General features: G+C 45.5%; 1 protein-coding gene across 1 annotated transcript in view; it reads right to left on the reverse strand.

Annotated features, from left to right (window-relative positions):
- Positions 1–20181, reverse strand: part of NAPEPLD (N-acyl phosphatidylethanolamine phospholipase D) — a 105830-nt gene that overhangs the window by 46874 nt on the left and 38775 nt on the right. The window contains exon 2 of the mRNA XM_078679417.1: positions 18593–18905. Within this exon, the coding sequence (XP_078535543.1) occupies positions 18593–18905 (313 nt within the window). The remainder of the gene's footprint in view (positions 1–18592; positions 18906–20181) is intronic.

Below are 20181 nucleotides of genomic sequence, written 5' to 3' on the forward strand. Positions count from 1 at the left end.
GCACGCAGGGTTACTGCTCATGATAAATTTACTGCGTCTAGTCAGATGCCTGGAGAAATTTAAAGGGAAGGAATCTGTGTCTAGATATTGTCTCTACCAGATAAGATGATACTGAAGGCAAGTAACTTGTTCATCAAAATCTCTTGATGGGAAAGATTCCCGCTCAATTAACTGAATGTGCATAATTTTATCAAACAGGAGTCCTGGCAGGATCACAGGCTGATAGATCACCTTGTGTCAGATTAAAAAAAAATATCTTCAATGCCCATGCTGACAGATGCCATTTTAAAAATGAGCAACAACCTGATGGAAGGCAGTCTTAACATAGTTTGAAGAAAAGGGGTAGGCTTATGGTATCAAAGCAACACGTCTACAAGCATCGTGTTCAGAAGACATAAAATTGGTATTTCTTTTACATTTTCTACCAGTTATGTTGCTTTGTAGTATTGTAATTAATAAGGCATTTTAGTACTCAAGTTATTGTCTAAGGGGAGAATGAAATATTAGGTTGGCCCAATTAGCATTAGAATCTGTGACCATCAGGTCAAACACAGATGTTATCGGACTACCCCCTACCCGTACAGCTGTGTGTGGTGCAGAGGGGTTTCAAATACCTTGGCATATTCGTTACTCCACATTCAGAGGTATGCAGGAAGGAAAACCTTGGTACAGTTTTGAAAAACTTCAAGTCATATGTTGAGAGGTGGAGGGATCTTCCCCTCACCATGCTCGGTCGGGCAGCAATATTCAAAATGATCACTCTGCCCCAACTTCTGTATGCCCTGCAAAACTCGTATCACCCCTACCGAAAACTATCTTTGCGGACATGGAAAGCAAAATACTAACACTACTGTGGCAAGGGGGACACCCAAGAATATTGCTTAGAACATTGCAACGCAATCCATACAATGGGGGGATAGCACTTCCTGATATGGAGGTTTACTATTGGGCGTCCCATCTGATACCCATAGATGAGTGGATACATAAACATAGAGCTCATCCCACAAACCGCCATGAACGCAAAGAAATGTTGCCACACACGCACCTACATTATCTCTATGGGGGGGAGGGTGCTTCCCGATTATTGCCTGCAACCCAGGTGACTCTGCCAGCATGGGAGAGGGTGATTAAGACCATGGGATGGATGGAAAAGATCACGAAAAGTACACCGCTATGGGAGGGAGCCCGATTTCGGAAGCTACACAGGCTTAGGGGGTTTGAGATCTCAGACATCCTGGGGATCTCCACAGTGGGAGACTTCCTCGAAAAAGGGAAGCTCAAAACATGGGCAAAATTCAAACAAGACTACGACATGCACAATTTCCAATTCCTTAAATATGCGCAACTGCACCATGCTTGGCAGGCAGAGAAGCTCCCCAGTGAACAACTCCCGGAATATGCTCCCCTGGAAGGTAGACTCTTGCAGGAACAGTTAACACAAAGCGATCTCCTTCACATACAAGGCCATTAAAAATAACATCCCTGATGGACTGGTGGGACTTCGGACACGATGGGAGAGGGAGGTAGGGCCCATGGAAGACAGACTGGGAGGCAGCGTTGATGCACCCCAGAGAAGTCGCCATAAAAGTAAGACTTTGCTTCATCCAGCTCAAGATATTGCACCAAATCTATTATGACAGGGACTGGTTGCACAAGATAGGCAGGGGGGAATCCTAATTCTGCTTGACATGCATAAAGGCCAACAGGGATTTTTTTCCACACGGTATGGTCATGTCCTGAGATAGTTATTCTGGACGCAGGTATTCGAATTATCGGGAGCGGCCCTGGGGGTGACAATACCGATGGACGCCAAGTTTGCGATACTTGGGATATCAAGTGAGGTAGACAATACCAGAACACAGCTCATTTTCGCCTCCCTGTGAATGGTGGTCGCCAAAAGGGATATAGCCAGGAAGTGGGGGGTTGCCGACAAGCCGACCATTCAGGAATGGATGAGGAGGATGGATACATATATGACGGCCGAACAAACTACCTACCGAAGTAAAGGGTGCCCAAAATTCTTTTACAACATCTGGGGCCAATGGTGGAGATACTTCGGACTCAATATAGGAGATGACACACAACAACCCAATACACAGACCATGCAGGAGACTCTGACATAACACGCGAATGCCTACCGCCCTGGCGACCTTCACTGCGACCCATTTACTACCATACCTGGGCTAAGGATGATGATCCATGAATGGGACGGTAAGATGATGGGGGCAAATCTTAATTTACATAGATCAAGGGGGAGGAGGGGTGATGGCCTGGAGGTTGAGGATACTGTTTGTGGTGGTATGCGATTGATTCCTGCAGCTGCACTATGTGACAACTGTATTGCGCTAATTGTTCAGTTTAAAAAAATTTTTACAAAATTAAAAATAGATGTTACCAGTGCTTACCTTGCTGGTATATTGTAAGAGTACTGTAATAGTGATCCCTGCAGTACTCCAACTTGAGGCTGTGCTGGTACAAAAACTACATTTCAACAAGTCCCAAAAGATGAGTTCCACAAATTGTCTTCAATGTGAGAGAGATTCAAGACATTATACACATACAGTATGGATGTGTGGAAGACTGTGACCTTTCTAGTTAGATGTTACCAATGCCTTGTCGGTGGAGTTAAGGGTCGAAACTTGGAGCATCCAACATTTGTGGCTGACTTCTGATCAGGAAATTATTTTATCTTACATGCTTTGGTGGAGACAGATATTGTAAAACAAAATACAGCCACCCCATGCCCAAAGAATGAAGAAAGGGCCAGGTAAGAGAGAGATCCAAGACCATGATAGAAAGAGATATAGAAGCGGACACAGTCTATTTCAGCTCAACATACTGTAGGGACTGGTAGACTTGACTGGTACTATTTATTATTTATTTGCTCAGTTTGACCGCTCGCAACAGGGTGCCAGATTTTTGGCCTATCCTTGTCTGGTATATATGAAGCCACTGGCACAGGTACTGGTTAATTATGTTCTTTTTCCTTGTTTTGCTATCTCGCTGGGTACCCCAACTACCTTACTATTTACTATTACTTTCAAGCCACATTGATTAAGCCCGATACAGAGCTTAAACTGCTCCGCAGATGTCACAGATAAATTCTCACTTTATGTAGTTGATCTTCTCATACAAAACATACTGAAAGATCAGGGCCAAAGGTGATGCACTTAATGAGTTTGAGGATTATTCCAGATTTTATGTCAAATGGAATAAAACCAAGGCTTAGCCTGTGAGCAGACCGCCTCAGATAGGCGACTGGGCCACACAATCATCAGTGAATGTTGTAGCAACTGCAATCAAATACCTCAGTGAATATGTGTCTGAAGACCCACCACAATATTGAGATGGTATTATTTCCCCCTTGATGGAACAAATTAAGGGTTCTGGGTGCCCTTCCTCTCTGTCCCATTGGGAAAGCTGCCAGATTCACTTTAAATTCTAGTGTGTGGCCAATTACTCTAAACCTGTGTGCAGAGTCTCTACATTGTGTACAACCAGCATGTTCTGAGGAACTGAGCTTAGAGAAAAGTAAACATTTTGTATTCCTTTTCTTGGTAAATAATAATCTGCCATGTAAAATGGAGGGTACTGGTGCATTTTACCTGCACTTAAATATGGATCACATGTGTGTAATGTGCCAAGTCTGATTTGTTCACGGATAAAGGTTTGAGAAGCTGGCCCAAATGAGCTTCTGAATTTAAAAGCACTTTTGGCTGCAGGATTAGAGTATGAAGGGGATGGGGGCGGGGAACCTGTATTGTGATGGCCCAAGCAAGTCAAGAGCAGAGCCAACAGAATACTTCCAGCACATACAACAGGGGTCGTAAGCTATTTTTTCTGCTATCATTTTGAAAAACATCAGAATATTGTGACTGTTAGAAAACTGGTCAACTCAGCTGGGCCTGAAACACATAGTGAACACCAGGTAGAAGAATACAGAGATAAGAAAGGGCCATGACTTCTGCTCCTCTCTCTCACCACCTCCCACCTTTGTGCACCTCTACAAGGAGCTCAAACTGTTAAAACGGGTGTTTTCCAGTGAAACATTTTGTAAAAAATCCATCTTCTTTCGTTCCTGTAGAAGGACCAAGCCCTGATGAATTTGGCACAAACTTGAATTGACTAAACCAATAGAGCTTATCTTGGCCTTCCTCGATGTCTAGTTTCGAACTGAGGTACTTTTAAAATGCCTAGGCTAGGACCTTGCTTCACCTCAAGCATAATGACTATTTGTCCAGAGCCTTACAGAAGCTGCACTGGCTGCCATTTCATGACAGAATAAAATTGGAATCCTTGTTCCTGGTACACCAGGACTTCCTAGAGATTCACCTTCTATGAACTAATGACATCACCCAGAACTATTGCTACATATACAAAACAAGCCTTTACAATGCAATGGTCTCGCCATTCTTAAAGTTAGAGCTATTGGCATTGCTCATGACATTACTTGTATTTATGCTTTTTGTTTTTAAAACATAAATAAATGGCATTGTAATTTACAATGCCAATAGCTTAAATCACTCGCAAATGCGAGACCTATTGCATTTGCACCCACACAGAGCACACACACATACAGAGCCACTCACAGAGCCACCCACACAGAGCCACTCACAGAGCCACCCACACAGAGCCACCCACACAGAGCCACCCACACAGAGCCACCCACACAGAGCCACCCACACAGAGCCACCCACACACAGAGCCACCCACCCACACACACACACAGAGCCACCCACCCACAGAGCCACCCACGCACACACAGAGCCACCCACCCACCCACGCACACACAGAGCCACCCACCCACCCACGCACACACAGAGCCACCCACCCACAGAGCCACCCACCCACCCACCCACACACAGAGCCACCCACCCACAGAGCCACCCACCCACCCACACACACACAGAGCCACCCACCCACACAGAGCCACCCACACACACACACAGAGCCACCCACCCACACACACAGAGCCACACACACACACACACACAGAGCCACCCACACACACACAGAGCCACCCACACACACAGAGCCCCACACACACAGAGCCCCACACACACAGAGCCCCACACACACAGAGCCCCACACACACAGAGCCCCACACACACAGAGCCCCACACACACAGAGCCCCACACACACAGAGCCCCACACACACAGAGCCCCACACACACAGAGCCCCACGCACACAGAGCCCCACGCACACAGAGCCCCACGCACACAGAGCCCCACGCACACAGAGCCCCACGCACAGAGCCCCACACCGAGCCACAAACCGAGCCACACACACACACAGAGCCACACACACACACAGAGCGACACACACAGGGAACAGAGGCCTAAAAAATGCTCACAACGAGGGAACAGGGGGCAGGAAAGCAAGCACAACCAGGGGGCAGGAGAGCAAGCACAAACAGGGGGCAGGAGAGCAAGCACAAACAGGGGGCAGGAGAGCAAGCACAACGAACGAGGGGGCAGGAGAGCAAGCACAACCAACGAGGGGGCAGGAGAGCAAGCACAACCAACGAGGGGGCAGGAGAGCAAGCACAAAGAACGAGGGGGCAGGAGAGCAAGCACAAAGAACGAGGGGGCAGGAGAGCAAGCACAAAGAACGAGGGGGCAGGAGAGCAAGCACAAAGAACGAGGGGGCAGGAGAGCAAGCACAAAACGAGGGGGCAGGAGAGCAAGCACAAAGAACGAGGGGGCAGGAAAGCAAGCACAAAGAACGAGGGGGCAGGAAAGCAAGCACAAAGAACGAGGGGGCAGGAAAGCAAGCACAACGAGGGGGCAGACGCCAGAAAACGGACACAATCAGGGAACAGAGGCAAGAAAAGCGAGCACTCACCGGAGGACTCGACAGCTTCTCTACTTCTTCCGGCGGCGGTCCAGCAGAAATGGCTCCCGAAAAAGCCCCGACATTTTAGGACTGGGGGGCGTGTTTTTTATTCTCTCCTCTTCCCATTGGCTGGAATGTAAAATTCCAGCCAATGGGAAGAGGAGAGAAAGAAAATAGAAAGAACGTAAACCCCCCCCCCCCCAAATGCGGGCTTGAACGGAATGACGCCCCTCTCCTCCAATGGCTGGCCTCCGTTTAGGAAGCCAGCCAATGGAGAAGAGGGGCGGGTTCAAGCCCCCATACTGTAAAACTAAATGTCTCACCAGCGAGACTGCGCAAGCGCAGCCTACGCAGGCCGAGACCTAAAAAAGGTCAGTCCATGATCTAGTGCACTCACATCAGAAAATTGTTACTCTAAATTGCTGATTTAATCCTGCCTGCAAAGTGAACATGGCTCCCATCAATCGTTATTAACTCGCCTTATTGAAAACGTACTTATCCTGCTCCCTTCATAGACCTTAACAGATATCTGGTCCTCTTAGGACTAGACTACAGCAATATTACTGAGCATACAACAGTTTCAGAGATACAGACTCAAGTGGCCAGCATATACATTAACTGAATTAACACATACACTCAACCACTACCTTGATGTTGAACGATTGTACAACCTGCACAAGACCTTTTAGGGCAATTATCTTCAAAACCTTAATACATTAGCACCAACAATTTGAAATCAAGTACAATTTATCAGATCAACTACAATGAACTCTGATTAAAAAAAAAATATGAACGAGGCCAGCCACTAGTCATTCACTTCATGACATGCTTATTCAAACATTGAGAACACAACGAATTTACCAAATGTTCAAGAATTACCTGAAATGGAATGAGCCCTATTTAGACAGGTTTTGCTGACTACACTGTCACAGAGGTATTACCCACCCCTCCTTCATACCCCTCCAATGGCAGGACTGATTATCCTTCTTGCATCTGGTTTATCAAGCTAAACTCATGCCACCAAGCACATAACCCACCCAAGAGAAGTTCAAGTCATCCACTAGACACTAATTCAGCGATCCTATGGGTCTTACAGTGCTCCAATTATTGTGCATGTTAACTGGCAGTTGTATACCACACAATCTGCTGCTATAGTGGCATCTCTGTGCCCTTTGCTAGGCTAAAGAGAGACTTTGAAAATATTTCGACTGTAGACATGCAACTACTCTGGTTTTGTGGACACTGTCAATCTCAAAAATCACAAATGCTCATTAGAGCAAAGGAAGGAAATGTACATCTCTCTCCTATTTTTCAAAATAAATACTTACATAACTTAGAGAAGGCACTCACTGTATTCCATAGAATTTCCTTACAAAAGTGTCTAAATATTGATACTGTAATCACAGATGGGAAAGCCTCAGGAACCTGAGCTCTAAGTTTGCATAAACTAAGTTGTCAAAATCTGGCTGCATGGTAAAGTTCCAGATTAACATGAATATGAAAATGTCTTTCCAAATACAGAAGGCAACAATGACCCAGCAACTGATCCAGAGGTCAGAGATATGACAACCATTAAGGAGTGACTCGGAAATCGACAACAATCTCTAAATGTTGGACATTAAAAGCAAAATGGCTGTATTAATTCATACTTAAAATTATACCATTTAGACAAGGCTACAAAACACCAGCTAGTTGTATTTGGTAAAAAAATACTGTTTCACATTGACAAACGTTTAAAAAAGGCACCATAGTGTGTTTTGGACCATACATGGGTGAAAAACAGCAGATTGTAAACATACATCTGGATCCTCCACAACAGAGTGAAAATGTATCACATAAGCATACTCTATTTCTCCCATTAACAATGACCGACAAAAAAGCTGCTAATTTCATTGCTGCTCATGTCCCGGAGTTGAGAGGATGATGGGAACGAGGTTTAGGCGAAACCCCAATTTAGCTAAATAATAAGGGCTGCATGTCACGAAGGGGTTGACTATAATAGCCGATTTAAAAATGATTCGAAGTCACAGCAATATAAATGTGACTTGATATGACAAGAACCTTCTTAATATTCTCCAATACGAATTGTGCAACTGCCCTCAAGTACAGAAAAGAAATATGCATTTTAGGAAGCGATGCAATTGCTACTCCTGCAGCACAAAAAATAAAAATATAACTTCCATAAATTGTGTTTTATTATCATTTTATCCTACATTAAAATTGAAGTACATGCTCAAACAAGACACCTCAGCAGTATTTTGAGGCAGAAACCCGTCTAGTCAATTTCTGTATATTCTGTAGTTTTTCTAATCCGCTCTCCCTGTGGTTGAGCAAAATCGAATTGCCTCTCACATTTTCAGACAGCTCTGTGAAGGTGATAATAGAGCTGCTCCCTGCTGTCATGAGGCAGAAAATGGCATATGGGGCTAGAAAGAAATAATACAAGCATTTGCAATGCAATAGGTGTCGCATTTACGCTACTTTGAGCTATTGTAAATGACAATGCCCTTTATTTATGTTTTTAAAACCAAAACATAACTAAAAGGCATTGTCATTTAAAATGCCAATAGCTCAAACTTGCGTAAATGCGAAACCAATTGCATTGCAGATGCTTGTGATCTGGTGGTTTCCAGACAGACTATCGGTGCCTGCCACGAAATGCCTCTGTGAACTGGCACTGCTAAGCGATATATTGTTCCCTCAAATGACGTGCTCTTGCTAACCTTTAGGGAGAGGGGTGAGGATCAGAATCAGAAGCACACACCCAGAAGCAGTCAAAAGAACAAGGGCCCTGGTACTTACTGTTTTAAAAAAGTAAGTTGAATGTGCTTTTCTAGGGGATGAAGGGTGTAGCGGGCGGCGGTGTAAGGAATGGGACAGACATACTTGGACCTCGAGGGTGAAAGGCCACGCATGGACGGGTCCGATGGGAGAGCTGTAGCAAATGTTGGCTATTAGCCCAAACCTGCCTAGCTAGAAGGAATTAGTTACTTACCTGTACACTATAGTTCTCCAGTATTATCTTTCATAGATTCACATGCTTGTATCTTCCCCGTCGTCTTGGGGGGAGTCTCACGGTAACAGAATGACCAAAGCAGTATCATAGAGAAGATAAAACTGCATAGAAAATCCCATAGGGACCATAGCATTTGGTAACCAGACCATGTCGTTATTTGGTCCAAAAGTCAGCCAATCAGCATTGCTGCCCTGACCTCACACTCCCCAGCAGTAGCTTCCTGCCTCAGATTTCCGTCCCCGAGTGAGAGACATGGATAAATACCGAGAAACAGGTTCTGCCTGCGAAACGGGGAGGCGGGTGGGCGCATGTGAATCTATGAAAGATAATACTGGAGAACTATAGTGTACAGGTAAGTAACTAATTCCTTCTCCAGTATTACATCTTTCATAGATTCACATGCTTGTATCAGAGTAGTAAGCAGTGCTCACAAAGGTCTACAGCGTTTCCAGGACAGAACCCAGAAGGAAGCTCTGCAATAAAGCAATGTTAGAATAATACATATCCGTATAATACCAAGTATGCAGAGACATATGTATATAGGAAAATACATGCAAGTATAAGGTAAAAGTATTGAATAGACAAATTAGCAAGTCATCAAATTGTACCTTATTGAAACAGGCGTTTCAAAACAGCGTGTCCCACTGCCGTGTCCTCCTTCCACGCAGTGTCCAGACAGTAGTGCTTGGTAAAAGAGTGCACACTCTTCCACGTTGCTGCTCTGCAGATGTCTGGCAGCGACACTCCTGCGAATAAGGCCATTGATGTCGCCATCTTCCTTGTGGAATGTGCATTCACCGTAGAAGAGAGCGGCTTTCCCGCTTTCTCATGACATTTCAGAATAGCCGATGATATCCATCTTGCAATACTCAGTCTTGATAGAGGAAGGCCTCTCCTTTGGCCTTCAAAAGCAATAAATAATTGTTTGGATTTGCGGAATGTCTTTGTACGTTCAATGTAGAACTTCAAACATCTAGCAATGTCTAAAGAGTGCAATGCTCTTTCTGCATCAGATGAAGGATTGCTGAAAAAGGTAGGCAGAATAATGGGCTCATTGAGATGAAACGACGTAGGGACTTTAGGTATGAAGGTAGGATTTGTCCTTAACCGCTTCAGCGCTACCGCGAATTCCCGCCGTGCGCTGAAATTTCAAAAATGGCTTGTTTGTGACAAAGCCAGCTCGTCATGCGCGCAGCGCAGGTAACGCCCATGACGAGCTGGCTTTGTCACCCGCGCTGAAGGGGTTAAAATAACCCTGTCCTGGCGAAATTGTAAAAAGGGTTCTTCCACTGAGAAGGCTTGGATTTCACTAACCCTCCTTGACGAGGTTAATGCTAGGAGCAGGGCTGTCTTCCATGAAGGAAACTGTAAGTCTGTGTTGTGGATAGGCTCAAAAGGAGGCCTCATAAGTTGCGACAGGACTGTATTGAGATGCCATGGAACTGGTGGGCGCCGAATTGGTGGAAAAACTCTAAAAAGTCCTTTAATGAACTCCTTTATTAGCCTGGAAGACCAGCGAGATGGCTCGTTTGGCTTTCTCCTGAAGCGTGATATTGCTGCCAAGTGTACCTTTACCGAGGCATGCGACAGTCCTGCCTTAGATAGAGACAACAGGTAAGGCAGAATACCTTCAGGGTGTACTGTTAACGGATGCAAGTTTTGACTGTCACACCAGTGACAGAAACGAGACCATTTAGCTGCATATGTCTTGTTGGTTGACATAGCTCTGGCTTGAGATAGAATATGTCTGCATTCTTGAGGAATGTTTAAGTTCTGGAATTCCCGCTCATGAGGTTCCATGCGGACAATTTTAGCGATTGCAGGTCTGGATGAAGAATCTGACCGTTTTTCATGGAAATGAGGTTCTGGAATGTCGGAAACTGAATTTTGTTGACCATGGACATCCGTGCCAGTTCTGGATACCATGCTTGCCTCGGCCAGGCTGGTGCGATCAGTATGACCTGACAAGGTTCTGCCCTCATTTTGCGAAGTATTCGTGGTATCAGCGGAAACGGAGGGAACGCGTAGGCAAACGTGTCCGTCCAATCCATGTGGAATGCATTTCCCCTGGAATCTTGCTGAGGGTACCTGGACGCAAACTGGACGCACTTTGAATTCTCTTTGGTTGCGAACAAGTCTAATGTGGGAGTGCCCCACCTTTGAAACACTCTGTGGAGCTGAGTGTCGTGCAGTTCCCATTCGTGCGTCACATTCGGAGTGCGACTCAGGGCATCTGCCCGTGTGTTGAGGATGCCTTGTATATGTTGCACTTGGATCGAAATGCCGTGGATTATTAGCCACTTCCAGATTCTTTGCGCCAACATTGAAAGTTGTTTGGATTTTGTTCCCCCTTGCTTCAGCAGGTAAAACATAGTTGTGGTGCTGTCCGTTTGAATAAGCACCGATGCATGACGTATCCTGGGTAAGAAGGCTTGGAGCCCCAGGAACACAGCTTTGAGTTCTAGCATGTTTATGTGAAGCTGAGCCTCCCAGTTTGACCAGAGACCCTGGATCTCCAGCTCCTGAAGATGAGCGCCCCATCCTTGCAAGGAGGCGTCTGTAGTCATCACGTAATCGTGAGTCTGAGTCACAAAGGGTAAGCCCTGATCCAAGTTCTTCTGTACCTTCCACCATGACATGGCCACCTTCATACGGTTCGTGATGGTAATGCGATCCTCGAAGGTGCCCTTGGACTGAACCCACTGTTCGTCCAGTTGTTCCTGTAAAGGCCTCATTCGAAGACGGCAATTTGGAACCAGTGGGATGCAAGAAGATATCATCCCCAACATGGACTTGTAAATTCTCACAGAAGTGAACCTTTTTTGCTGAAGGGTCGAGACTAGACCCATTATCTTTGTCATCCGTTCTTCGGAAGGATAAGCTTTCACTGTCCTGGTGCATATCCACGCTCCTAAGAAGTGAATGCCCTGGGCCGGGGTCAGCGAGGACTTCTCCAAGTTGGTCCTTAGTCTCAAGCGTCGAAACAGGCGAATGCAGCAGTGGAGAGAACTTGCTGTCTCTCTGAATGATGGACCTGTCACTAGCCAGTCGTCCAGATACGGATAAATGCGTTAACAGTACACCCTGAAGGTATTCTGCCTTACCTGTTGTCTCTATCTAAGGCAGGACTGTCGCATGCCTCGGTAAAGGTACACTTGGCAGCAATGAATTGGGATATGGAAGTACGCGTCCATGAGATCCAAGGACGCCATGTAGTCTTGCTCCTTTAACATTTGCAGGATCTCTTGTAATGATAACATTCTGAAGGGAATCTTCTTAATGTATTGATTTAGATCCCTCAAATCCAATACCTGTCTCCATTTCAGGGTCTGTTTCTTCTTGATGAGGAAGAAATGCGAATAGAAGCCTTTCCCTCTGAGATGTTGCGGTACTTCTTCTATGGCTCCCTTTTGCAGAAGCGAGTGGACCTCGTTCTGTAATTCCTGATGATGTTGAGAGAGCCTGATCACCGGGGGATGATCCGGTGGCCTTTCTGTAAATTCCAGGGTGTGACCCCTGCTGATGACATCTAGGACCCATTTGTCCGATGTTATGGACATCCAGTTGTTGAAGTATTGAGACAGATAGTGGTCGTTTTCCGGGATCTGCATTGTGGGGAGCGCCAGCCTGCAATCATTGACGTCTATTAGACTGTTGAGTCTTCCCTCTGGTGCCAGACTTGCCCCTAGATTGCTGCTGGTAAGAGGAGTTGTAGGGCTTGAACTGGGTGTTTGAATTGTATTGCCGATAATTCTGTTGGTTATACGGCTGATATCTGTTGGACTGATATGAAGATCTTTGATTGAATTGACCTCTTGTACCTCTTTTCCGAAAGGACTGAAAACGTCCTTGTTGAAGAGATCCGAGCGCTCTAGCAGTATCCGTGTCAGATTTTATGCCTTGCAACGCCTCATCTATGTTTTCCAAACAAACTTTCGCCATCGAACGGCATGTCCACAATTTTTGCTTGCACCTCCGGGCGAAAAGAGGTCGCCTTAAGCCAGCCTTGTCTACGAAGCGAAACTGCCCCAGCCATTTGTCTGAAAGCCATAGATGAAACGTCCATGGCGATGTCAATAGATTCAGCCGCAGACCTTGCCCCGTCTTTGAGGATGGCCGCTGCTTCCTCTTTCCTATCCTCCGGTAGCACAGACAGTATGGGTGCCAGATCTGACCACATTTGTCTGTTGAAACGGCTAATAAGGGCCATAGCATTGGCCGCCTTGATAGTAGAGGCTGCCATGACTGCAAACCTTTTACCAGCACCATCCATTCTCCTTCCTTCTTTGTCAGGTGGCACAAAGGAAGTAGCCACCGGGTTCTTTGAATTTCTCTGCGCCGCCTGCGTCACAACTGACTCCGGCCTGGGATGAGCTATTAGACAGGCTGAAGCCGATTCTGGCACTCTATACTTCTTTTCAATCCTTGGAACGGAAACCGCTATGGAAGCCGGTGTCTTTAAAATTTTTAGGCCCTCTTCCCAAACATGAGGAATAATTGGAATTGACCTAGCTGATTTCCTGGCATCGTCCTTGAAATCATACAAGAAACAGTCTGTTTCTTTAACTTCCATGTCTAATTTAAACCTCTTTGCCGCCTTTTCCATGATGTCATGGAACCCTCCAATGTCTTGAGGAGGGGAGGTGGATGGCAGCGGGTCAGGTGACGGGGCCGATGGCAAGATGTACTCACTCCATTCCTGCCCCGAAGCATCATGAACCAGTTCCCCTTCTTCAGGTTGTTCATCCTCATCGGATTCTGTTAGATCGTCTCTTATTGTAACCACTGGCGGTGATCTCACCCCCTGCTCTTGAGTGGAAGCATTTGCCTTTGCGCAGCGCAGGAGCTACCGGCGTTGCTGGTTGATGGGCGTTTGCCTCTGGGAAACGACGGTAGTAGTCGTTTATCATGAATCTGAGGTCAGATACAAGAGACACTGGTATAGACATTGTGTCCTGCCGTACCTCCTCTCGCGATTCTTCTTGATTGTCCTCCTCTTCATTATAGTCACCTGTGTCTTGGAACGATTCATATCTAGAAGATTGAGGTCTGTCCTTGAAAGAAAATACCTCTTCCTCGTCTGTGTCTTGGCTCTTTATTTGGAGCTGTGAAGGACTGTAGGCGGCACCTGAAGAATCCTCTCCATCTGAGTCTTGTTCCAACAAAGAAGATGGTGGAAGAGGTGAAATCTTCGTCCATGATGTGAATTCCGCCGATTTGCTGATAGTCGCCGAACCCTTGGATGACTGAAAGGACCGGATAGAAATCATAGTCTTCGACTGTGGTGACTTGAAAGCTTTAGCCGTTGTCAGAATGATTTTCGTCGACGGTGCCGTCGACGACACCGTCGACGGAACCTTCGTCGACTGGTACATCGTCGACGGAGCCCCCGTCGACATCCTCGTCGTCGAACCTGTCGACGATGTCGTCGTCGTCGACGGTCTCTTCGTCGATGGGGTAATCTTACTCGTCGACGTTGTTGTCGTCGACGTCGTCGTCGTCGACGCTGCTTTAGATCCTGTCATCGACGAAGCCGTCGTCATCGACGAAGTCTTCGTCGACGGAGAAGTCGTTGACGGAGCTGAAGGCTTTTCCACAGATTTTGAAGCAAAAGCTAGGGAACTGGTCGGTGGAGCAGACCCTGTCCCTTTCTGATCTGACAGCTTCTTCAGAGGAGTAATAGGAAGAGATGACGTTGCCTTATCTTTAGATTTGCTCTTCTTAGGCTCCACTTTCTCCTCAGAAATAGAGGCCTTTCTCTTCTTAGGTGTAATTTTTGAAGATTCCTCCCCAGAATCTGAGTCTGAGATGGCCTTCTTCTTTTGAAGCCATAACAGCAAGCGAGCCTCTCTGTCTCTTAGAGTTTTGACAGAAAAGGTTCTACAGTATTTACAATCCTTAGCCACATGCTTAGGATGAAGACAATATAGGCAATCCTTATGAGGGTCTTCAGAGTATAGCCTGGCCTTCCCACAGGATCTGCATGGCCTGAACAGCCTCTTTTTAGAGCTTTCAGCCATAATGAGGAATATAAGCACACAATACCTTAATCCAGTAGTCAGGATGTAAGAAGCAAAAGGTCAAAAGTTCACTCAGGAACAGAAAACTGAGCAGAGCTCAGGGAGACTCCTTTCTCACACGAAGGCGGTTGGAAATCTGAGGCAGGAAGCTACTGCTGGGGAGTGTGAGGTCAGGGCAGCAATGCTGATTGGCTGACTTTTGGACCAAATAACGACATGGTCTGGTTACCAAATGCTATGGTCCCTATGGGATTTTCTATGCAGTTTTATCTTCTCTATGATACTGCTTTGGTCATTCTGTTACCGTGAGACTCCCACCATGACGACGGGGAAGATACAAGCATGTGAATCTATGAAAGATGTAATACTGGAGAATGTAAGGTTGGCAGCCACCAATTGTGTGTTAACGGGGAAGGGTGTGTCATAATTTACACTGTCATACTAAAAAGTACATAACAAGAGGTACACATCTGTAGGAGCATGTGCTGTGTCCAAGTCATGCACCCTTCCAATCCCATACCTAATCAGTAACACCTTAACCAAAGATAGGAAACTTTAAAAGAACATAAGGTAGAACTAATTAAAATTATAATAAATGTGAGTGAAGTAACAGCATAACCTCATGTGTCACAATAGCCAGGCTCAACTCCATATAGTGGGAACAAAATATACCCATCATGCATGTGATTAGAAAGTTATGCTACTCCAAGTTAAATACTCAGCACTATGCACTATTCCTCATTACATACTCAAATAACCACCTATGTGTGTGACAAATACAAGACTAAACATCTTTAATCAATAATTTTCGCTTATGGAAATGAATTGTGCATTCGAAAGAAGGGGAGACAGAGTTTGTTGGTAAGAACTCTGTTCAATTGCATGAATATTTTGTCTGATATTCGACACGATCACTTGTACACTTGTACTGTGGCCTACATTTGGCAAACAAATAGCTGTATGATATCTGTGAAATTAAATAGACCTTGTGGCAAACACATGAAACAGCAACCTCCTTCTAAGGGAGGTTGCAGAGCATTAGAAAAAAATGAAAAAAACAATATTCGTACCTTCAATATTACGCCCCACGATGCTGTGGATACCACAATATTTTTTTAAAGAAATTATGGCCTAACTATATTTTTATTTTCATGTATAGGTGGAACATCACACATTGACTATGAGTCACATCCACTGGCCATCTTTTTTAAATAAGGTCAGCTGATGTGGACCAATGGGATAAGGAACTCTGAGGAGGTTGTGCATGACAATTAATACTTGTGCACAAGTGTAGGGTGAGTGAGGAATGCTGTTGCCAGACTCAGTCTGCCATCTGAACAAAGCTAAAACTGTGGCAGATAGGACCCAGACTCTATTGTGTATGGCCTGATACCCTTTTGGGTAGTGACAGTGAATGTGCTTTTCCTTTTGGGGGTAAGTGTAAGACCTGTGGTGTTTTTAGTACACTTTTGGGTTCAGTGTAAGACCTGTGGTGTTTCTACTACATTTTATGTTTGAGCTGGTTTGAATTATAACTTTTGTTTAATACATGTTACACTGACTATCGATGCAGCCTTGGGTACATTTTCCTAGTTCCAGATCTAGAGCAAGTGTTTTTTTAATGTACTTGTCTAAAAAGCATATTTATCTTTGCCATCCAGTAATAAAGTTGCCACTTTGAGCTCATTTGCCCAGTGGCATTAACTGATGTGCTTATCAGCTGTGGGGGTGAAAGGCCTCCTTGAGCAATAAGCTAATTCCGTGGAGAGTAAGATCCTGACACCGGAGGAAGGGAGTGGGGTTATGAGTTTCAAGAGTGATTATGGCCAACACCATGTTAACTATGGAAGGTGAAGCCCTCAGTGAGTTTGTCTCGTTAGTGTTAGCTTTAGTGTCACCAGTCATCTCCTCTCACCGTTGTCACTAAGTGAGAATATATCCCGAATCCCAGCAGTTGTCTGCAGCCAAGCAGAGAGACTTGGTAAGTATAAACAATTAACGCTGCAGTTCCTGCTAAGGTCGGAGTTAAAGTTTTAATATAATTGTTAGATATTTATTCAACAGGTCAATTAGGTTACAGCAGTCTAGATTTTAGAGTTGCTCTTGCACGAGTGTAATTTCCGAGTGTAAGATATTAATATGTTTCCCTCGTCTTAATTGCTGATTTCACTCGCAAGAAAGTATCACTCATAGTCGCCCAAATGTCCCTCATAAATACACGAAAATTATGAAAATGTCACACATTACAATCTGAAACCTTGGTGGCTATGAACCACTCAAAGCCACCAGGAAGCACTTTTGTCCAAGGTTTCACCATTCTTTAGGTTGCTGGTCCGACTCCTGAAGCAGCCATCACGGAGGCAGAGAGATTTCGGGAGGGTGGGGGCGCGGAAGCGGGGCGATCACCAGTGATCTGACGACCCATATAACACCGTCCGGCACCGGGCATCCAAACAACAGAGCAGTGGGACACAGTGCGTGCGGTAAACTCCCTCTGCATTGGCTCTCCCAGCATCACGTTACAGCTCGGACACAGAGAGCCCAGTTGGAAAGCCCTGGAACTCACCTGCTGCGGGCGGCAGTCGGCAGACAGGGGTGCTAATTAAATGATGGCCCTGGCAGCGGTCACGGTGCCTCTCTAGGATCATGGTAGTTATGCGCACTTTAAATTGTGAAAGCCCAGTGCGCATGCGGCATGAGTGACCCACCAGCCCCACCCCACCCTAAGGTGAATTAAGGTGCGCAGACACGGGGGGAGGAGACACCTACGTGAACGCGCTGCGCTGCTGCACACCGGCAGTGCCTCCCTCTCCGATCGTATTGGATCACGGCGCATGCGCAAGCACTGTGCTTTAACAGCACGACGGATGAGGTGCGCTCGCTAAATTATTGGTTTCTAAATAAAAGAGCACTATCCGTCCACGCTTGCGCGGTCATTCTAGGCATGCTTCTGGTCATCGGCTGACCACGCTCCACACGTCAATGGTTGTGCTTTTTGGTCAGGTTGGTGCAACTGCGGAAATGGCGCGAAACAGCGCAGTGGGAGCGCACGTCGCCGTGAGCGTGCACATCGGATCGCAGGAGAAGACACGCCGACCTCCGAGGCTGCCTGCTGCCTACACTGACCCGCTGCAGAGGGAGAGGGACACGCGGAAAGAGCCAGGTGAGTGGGTGGGGGGGCAGGGTGTGTGTGTGTGTGTGTGTGTGCCAGCGTGCGCGCTTCCGTGAGTGTGGCTGTGTGCGTGCGTGATTGTGAGAGGCTGCCGCTGTGAATGTGGAGCGTGGAGCAAAAGATGTACACGGCTGGGGGGGGGGCTGGGCATGCGCGTCCACGATATGCAATCGGCGCTCGTGCACCTGTCTATCTCCCTTGAGGAGCAACTCAGCTACAATAGGTCGAGAGAGCTCGACCTAAAAAGGTGCCGGGTACACAAAATGTTACTCAGGTCTTCAAGATTGTTTCAAGATGCACTGCACTGAAACACTACCCCACTGAACTTGCGATAAGTGAGACAATTGAGGATTAACATCATGTGCTCTGAAGACCTTTATCTTTTATACATGTTAACGGACGTGTAGCTTTCAAGAGTTGCTTTGGAGTACATTTTACATTAGCAGTACTAGGTTGATGTCAAATGCTGTGTAAATCAATATACCATAATATAACAGCATGTTAACAAAAAAACTTAGATGCATATGTTTGTCTAAAAATGTATTACCTCTTTTGAGCTTGGAACGTTGCTGTTATTCTTTTCAGTTAGGGCCCATTTCAGAATATTTTTCAGTGCAGGGGCCTTATACGTTGACCAAGGATTCACAAATTTTCCATCTTTACCTCTCATAGATTTAGTAACGTCTTCCTCTAGTCTGTAATCCAAACGAAAGCTTCTCCTCGAGGAGCGGGATGAATCACTTCCCCTTGAACTCTGGCTGGAGGTTTGTCGCTTTCGGACAGTTTCCTTGGGGTAATGGAGATCTGTACCAGCCTGATGTTCTTTGTTATCCTCCTCAGCGCTGTTCTTTGGAAAAGAGCTAGACACCAAAAGAATAAAGACAACACAATATATCATGTGGTCAAATGTTCTTTATGTTCGATATAGCCAGTTTAAAGCACTCAGTAGATTATGTGAACTGGACCAATGGTTGAAATCATACTAACATGGTAATCTGGAGAGTTTGAGAGGCTAAACATGAACAACTTCTACATTGAACAATGGAAATAGAGATGTACAAGAAAAAAGCAGTACAGTTTCAATAGTATTAGCAGAACCTTCAATAACTAGGTCAATCGATTATCAATCAGGGTTATTGTAAAAAAAACTGCAAGAAACACACATGTACTGCTCACAAAATCAGACTATGAATAATCAGGGATTAAAAACTAACCTTGTTAAGATTAAAATCAACATCACACGTGTCTAGTTGCCCATAACATGGCTGCTTAAAACCTCACTCCCCTTTCCAAGCTACATCATGCAGACTGCTGTATGTTGAGAAGACAGTTTTACAGTCCTTGGTGTTCAAATAAGAAATCTGCATTTTCTGGGTCTTGAAGTGTACTTGGTTTATGTGAAAGAAAACTGAGGACTTGATAATGGTACTCTTCTGACAGAGCAACTTTGCAAACATTGGCAAAACTTCCTACACAGAGCTATTCTTAGACAGATGAAATGTGATGGGACTGCATGCATCACCAGCGTTTGCGAATCACATAAATCATACAATAAGGTCCCTTGTCTGTGACGAAGGGCACATCACAGTTAAGTAGGGAACATTTTCACAACTATTTTAAAGTTCTGTTTAACTAGAATCAACAGTGAACCAAAAGACGTTCTGCTTTAAGTAAATATAGGGAAGTTAAAATTCAGATATGCAACTTAAGAGCATTACAGCTGTGCACACACACGCCTCTGCTAAAGGCTGTGCCCTGTAGTTGGGAGGATGTTGCTTGGACCCTCCCCCTAGGTTTGGCTCCATAGAATACCGGATCCTTAAGTTTTTCAACAGTGTTGCTTGGTCTTCTAGATCAGTGGGCTGTTCTTTTTCCCTTTCAGAAAAATGATTAGTTTGACATGTATGGAAAGGCTAAAGTCAGTGCTATCTAAAGGTAATCGAGTTTACTTTTATAGCCATATTCGCTGCTCGGTTCAGTTTGTCACCTGAAGAAAGCCTCTTTATTTTACAATTCGACGTGCTATGCTCTGAAGTCTATTGCCTTACCTACAGTCTCAAGGTTTAACAAAACCTGTTCATGTTTCCAGTATCCTCCGCTACCCCATCCATAGCCCACCCCACCCAGCTACACTGC

Source organism: Lissotriton helveticus, chromosome 1_1 (assembly GCF_964261635.1).
Source record: "Lissotriton helveticus chromosome 1_1, aLisHel1.1, whole genome shotgun sequence".
Classification (NCBI taxonomy): Eukaryota; Metazoa; Chordata; class Amphibia; order Caudata; family Salamandridae; genus Lissotriton; species Lissotriton helveticus.